The following is a 6,531-nucleotide window of genomic DNA, read 5'->3' on the forward strand; positions in this document are numbered from 1 at the left end:
TGTTAATATTGTTTAGTTTCATGACAGTCAATAGAAGCTCAATATAAGCTCTATAGGGAATGGTTATGAGTTTGTCAATACTGTTGTTATTTCTATAGATAACACTTTTTAGGCATGAAGGAAGCTCTAGGAGGAATTTCATCTAAAAAAAGTGACACCTGGTTCCTTTTCTGGTTAAGATGTTGATCTAGTAGTTACTATTGTTTGAATTAACTTTTTTAGCCTCATGTTTGTCATTATCGTTATTCATAATCATCACAATTTCCAGGGATGGAGGAATTTGCAGGCTTGCCTTGCTAGAGGAATTTAACAACTCAAAAGAAGCTCTAGACTTGCCATAGTAATAGTTAGTGATTCTCCTATTGTGGGAATGGTTATGGGTTTGTCAAACTTATTGTGGGAAAGGTTATGAGTTTGTCAACTTTATTGTTGGAATGGTTCTGAGTTTGTTAATACTGGTATTCCTATAGATAAGATGTTGATTTGGTCTAGTTACTATTGTTTGTCATTAAATTGTTTAGCCTCATGTTTGCCAATATTGTTATTGCTAATCATCACAACCTCCAGGTATGGAGGAAGTTGTAGGCTTGCCTTGATACAAGAATTTAGCAGCTAAATAAAATCTCTAGGCTTGCCTTAGTAATGGTTAGTGATTATCCTATTGTGGGAATGGTTTTGAGTTTGTCAAATTTATTGTGGGAATGGTTAAGAGTTTGTCAATACTCTTATTCCTATAAACCATATGTTGATCTGGTCTAGTTACCGTTGTTTGAACTAAATTGTTTAGCCTCATGTTTGCCAATATTGTTATTGCTAATCATCACAACCTCCAGGCATGGAGAAAGTTGTAGGCTTGCCTTGCTACAGGAATTTAGCAGCTAAATAAAAGCTCTAGGTTTGCCTTAGTAATGGTTAGTGATTCTCCTATTGTGGGAATCGTTCTAAGTTTGTTAATACTCGTATTCCTATAGATAACACTCTTCAGGCATGAAGGAAGCTCTAGGAGGAATTTCAACTCAAAAAAGTGACACCTAGTTCCTTTTTTGGTTAAGATATTGATTTGGTCTAGTTACTGTTGTTTGAATTAAATTAAATCCTTAAATCTCGAAAACTGTAAAGTCTCCATTTAAAGTCTGACAAGGTTGGAGACACTCACATATATCCTAGGTTTGGATTGGGAAGACTGTGTAATTTTGCAAGTTGTTTAGTTGCCGAGGGTAGCCTTAACTGTGTTCTTGGACCTAGTTATCAAGTGCACTACCTAGAAAAATAAGTTTTTGCTATAATCTAGTTAATTTTGTTATACAATGGCCCTTTATATGGATTTGGAGCACTAAGTCATAGGCTTGCAATAAGATTAAGATACAATTTGCTACAAGGTTCAAACATATCAAATTTAAATCCTATTGTATTTAATATATCAAATTTAAAGTCTATGGTTAGGCCAAAGGTCTATGATGTTATGTAGATGTTCAAACTTACAGAGACTTGAGTTGGTCCCTCATATCATTTGATAGATGATTTAGTGAAACCCAACTACACTCATATGTATAAAAAATCCCTTGTAGACAGATAAATGCGTGAGAGCAAAATGCTTACCAAAAAATTACTTCCAATAAATTATACATGCTTTATGAATAGATGGTAGCCAAAAGGAATTAGTAAGGAAAAATTGCCAAATTTTTTCACTCCCATTAGACTTGATCTCTCATCAATGGGTTGTAAAAAAGACATAATGGTCAGCTCAATATTTTGATGTTAATTTGCTTGGGGATGTTTTTGAAGAGCAACACAGTGACAAACTTATTGTACTTTATTTCCATTTGAAGATGTCATAGTTGATGAAGGGAAGGATAATGTGGGTTTAAGCAAATATGAAAGACAGATGAAGTAACTTGAGCATTTAAATGCTAAGTAGGTAAATAGGTTATAGAGAAACACAATAATTACGAAAATGTTACAAGGGAAAACAATTGATAAAGATTTCCTCTTCAAATGCAACTGAAAGAAATGACAAAGATCACCGCATGTTCTAAAAATGACGATGATCTTCATCTTATTCACTAGAAATTTAATCTAAATTTAATCTAGATTGGTTTCATGTCTCAACAAATATGAAAAGTACTAGAAGAAAGGGAAGCATAAAGGAGTTTCTACGTCTATTTTTGCCATTCCAAGTTTGTCACTAATAGCTAGTTGAGTAAGAAGCTGCTGTCATTATCTCTAAATTCTTTGCCACTATTTATTTCCACATGTCATTAATTTATGCTAAAGCCTAGACAACCTTTTGAAATTTTTTTGTGGAGTCTCCTTGTTAATTCAGGTGGTCATCTAGTTGTTCTTAAATTATAGCTAGGCGGCTCATTTTCCAATTAATTCTAGGATGAACTAATTTTTATGACATTGTTTTGGCTTTGGGATGAATGTGTAGAACTTTATATGAAGTCCTTCCCACTTGGAATTTGCACTGTAGAAAAGGATTGATGTTCAACTATAAACGAGTTATGTTCTTTTTCATCTGTAGCTAGCCATACTAGCCAATACTTTGTGTTAGGGTTGTGTCATATTTTCTAGTCAACTTGAAAATGATTCAAAATATAGAAAAATAGAAAAAATATATATTTTCATGAAAATAAAACTGTAAGAAAAATGTGTTGTAATTGAAATAACTAACCTGAATATAATGTGAAATGTTTTGTGATAGTTTGTCTCCAGGGCTAGTGAATAGTTTGAATGTTAAAAATGCAACTTCAGCAGTGGTTGAACTTCTTTTATAGTTTTTTGCACTTGAATTTACTTGTGGCAAAGATGGACATGGATTGCAATGGCTTCATTTTGATTGTGTGATTGGATTGATTTGGATGTGATCCAATGACACATAATTTTGTTTTGTTGATCCATGTGCTTTGATTTGTTTTAATGAGAAATATAATGGGTTGGATGTCATTTATTGAAGTTATTGGGTTGGGTGTCATTTATTGAGTGGGTTTAAAGGTTGAATAACACAATGATTATGGTTGTCATACATTAACTTTTATTATGTGCAGGTATGAATATGCATTTGGGATACATAGTTCCAGTGCTTAGGGGGGGTTGAAGTGACTGCTACTTTGTAACTCTTGAATTTACCATTTTGGTTGGATTTATAGTTTTATTTGTTTTCTAGTTGGGACAATATGACTTGTCCTCTTAATACTTAAAAATTTATTTATAAACACGTGTGGGAATGTTTTGAGAAATTTTAAACCTAAATTAAAAAAATATTTACCCTTAATATTATTTATTTTTGTTTAAATATTAGTTCCACATCTCCTAATGGTTTGATAAGATCATTATTATAACAATCACTCTTCGTACATAAGACATCTCTTCCCTACCAAAAGCACTTTCTCCCGTGAATAAACCACTCTGAACATCGATTCCAATGAGAGCACTGCATCCTCAGTTTTCTATGCTCTATTTAGAATGGCAATTGCAGATGCATCGAAGTTAAAAATTAATGAGAAAATATGCATGTTTCTAAAGCCAGTGCTTCAATTCCAGACAGCAATTAGCAGTAAAACTATTTGTCTTCATACTGAAGAAATCCACATCAATGGAAGCAACACTTCTGTCATGGACTTAAAAGCACTGTGCAAGCACGGCCTACTGCAGGAGGCTTTGAACATCCTACAATTGAGGGACCACCAAGGGATTCTTGCAAACCCCTCTACTTATTCTGCTCTCCTGCAATGCTGCATTGATATGAAGTCACTTACAGAGGGCAGACTAACCCATGCCCACATCATTCAAACTGGATTTAAATGCCAGGAAGTCTTAGAAACCAAGCTTATGATCATGTATGCCAACTGCAGCAAAACTCCGGGAGATGCTCGCAAACTGTTTGACAAAATGCCTGAAAGAAATGTGGTTTCGTGGACTGCAATGATTGCGCGCTATGCCAAACATGGGTGTCCTCAGGAGGCCCTGAGATTATTTTGTGAAATGAGAAATTCAGGTATTCAACCGAATCAGTTTACGTTCGCCAGTGTTCTTCCGGCGTTTGCCGATCTTGGGTTGCTCAGACATGGCAAGGAGGTACATGAAGATATAGTTAGGAGTGGATTGGACTGTGATGTCTTTGTTGGTACTACACTGATAGATATATATGTCAAATGCAGCAGTATAGAGGATGCACGCAAATTGTTTGACGGAATGCCTCTGCGCAGTGTGGTCTCGTGGACTGCGATGATTTCAGGGTATCTGCACAATGGGTTTGTTGATGAAGCATTGGAGCTCTTTGAGAAAATGTCTGAACGAAATGTGGTCACCTGGAATGTGATGATTGCGGGATATGTGCAGAATGGGTATCTTGACAAAGCACGGGAACTCTTTCTGAAAATGCCGTGGCGGGATGTGACCTCTTGGAATACCATTATTACAGCGTATGCGTTGAATGGGCAGATTTCGGAAGCCTATATGTTATTTGAGAAAATGCCTGAACGAAATGTTGTCTCCTGGAATATTATGATTGCTGGTTATGCACAGAATGGGCTTCTTGATGAGAGTCTGAAGCTCTTTCAGGAAATGCCAGAACGAGATATTGTTTCGTGGAATACAATCATTGCAGGATATGGACAGAATGGATATATTCATGAGGCCCTGGAGGTTTTTGAGAAAATGCCGGAAAGAAATGTCATTTCATGGAATGCAATACTTGCTGGCTGTATCCCGAATGGGCATGTTGATGAGGCATTCCAGGTCTTTCAAAAAATGCCTGAACGGAATGTTGTATCGTGGACTGTGATGATTGCAGGATATGCACAAAATGGGCAAGTTGACAAGGCCCTCAAGCTCTTTCAAGAAATGCCAGAACGAGATGCAGTGTCGTGGACTGCAATTATTGCAGGATATGCACAAAATGGGTATGCCGAGGAAGCCCTGAAACTATTTCGAGCAATGCAATTGGCAGGTTTGAAGCCAAACGCTGATACCTTTGCGAGCATTCTCATAGCCTGCGTTGACATTAAAGCTCTCGAACATGGCAAGGAGGTCCACGAAGATATAATTAGAAGTGATTTTCAGGCAGCAACCTTTGTGGGAACTGCTCTTGTAGACATGTATGCCAAATGTGGAACCATAAAAGATGCACGCAGAGCATTTGATAAAATGGCTGCACCAGACGTGGTATCTTGGAACACAATGATTGTAGGATATGTTATGCATGGATGTGGCATGCAGGCGGTCCAACTGTTTGAACAAATGCAACTGTCTGGCACCAACCCAGACCGGGTCACATTTATTGGTATTTTGTCAGCATGCTGCCATGCTGGCCTAGTAGGTGTTGGTTGGCAGTATTTTGAGTCCATGGATCGGTATTATCACATCACGCCAGCAATGGAACATTACTACTGCATGGTTGATCTTCTCGGCCGTGCAGGGTACCTAGATAAAGCCCAGAAATTAATCAATGAAATGCCGCTAAACCCTGATGCCGACTTATGGGTTTCTTTGTTCGGTGCATGTAGAATCAGCACGAATATAGAGCTAGCGGAAACTGTAGCAGAAAGCCTGTTTGATTTGGACCCTGAAAATGCCGCACCTTACGTGTTGCTGTCAAACATTTATGCTGCTGTCGGCAGATGGGATGACACTGAAAAGGTGCGAAAAACAATGAAAGAGAGGACACTGAAAAAGATACCAGGGTGCAGTTGGATTGAGCTCAATAAACGAGTTTACACTTTTCCGTAAGAAATAAACTACACCCACAGACAGAAACAATTGATGCAGAGTTGGTTAGGTTGTTTGATCAAATGAAAGGGCCAGGATATGTGTCTAACATAAGTTCTGTGCTGAATGATTTTGAGGAGCAAGGGGAATACAGTTGGAGTCAACGCAGTAAGAAAGTTGCAATTATATTTGGGCTTTTTCAACTCATCCCCCAGAACACCAATTCAGACAGTAAATTTTTTTGGAGTGCGGTGATTGCCATTCTGCAACAAGTTCATTTTCAAGATTGTTGGGTGAGAAATTGTTGTGAGGAAAGCCAAACGTTTCCATTAACTTAAAGATGGACTATGCTCTTGGAGAGACTATTGGTAATCCTTAGTGAGACCAGTTATAGATTTATGCTTGCCTGATACCAAGATCACATCCCTTGTTAACCTTAAATTGGTGTCCAAAGACTTGGTCGAAGCAAGGGCATTGCAGTAGCATCCATCAATCCCCATAAAAACTCGATTGAAATGTACACATGAATAGATGGTGATCTATGCTATTTATATGACAATGACTTCGTGACTGTCAAGCAATGGGTTTGTACTCTCTGAAGGGTTGTCCTTAACTATTCTTCTACAAGATTCCTATTGCACGATGCAGAGATAGCCGAAGGATAGTCTATTCTGCTTTGTAGATTTTGAAAAGGTCGATGAGACATTTCCATCAGCCCAACACTACGATGGATTAGAAGAAGGTTGGGTTATCCTTACCTGCAGAACTCAAGGTCGGGACCAACTTAGGTAAAACCTATCAAGGTCAACCTTTACATCATGT

General features: G+C 37.5%; 1 protein-coding gene across 1 annotated transcript; it reads left to right on the plus strand.

The window, feature by feature from the left end:
* Positions 1 to 3,383: 3,383 nt before the first annotated feature.
* Positions 3,384 to 5,995, plus strand: LOC149156826 (pentatricopeptide repeat-containing protein At2g13600-like). Its single transcript, XM_089438639.1, has one exon. It carries the CDS (start codon positions 3,466 to 3,468, stop codon positions 5,728 to 5,730), a length of 2,265 nt encoding a protein of 754 aa, XP_089294765.1. The 5' UTR covers positions 3,384 to 3,465; the 3' UTR covers positions 5,731 to 5,995.
* Positions 5,996 to 6,531: the final 536 nt, after the last annotated feature.

Source organism: Pinus tabuliformis, chromosome 9 (assembly GCF_031772625.1).
Source record: "Pinus tabuliformis cultivar Carrire ecotype Pingquan chromosome 9, CPIR1, whole genome shotgun sequence".
Lineage (NCBI taxonomy): Eukaryota > Viridiplantae > Streptophyta > Pinopsida > Pinales > Pinaceae > Pinus > Pinus tabuliformis.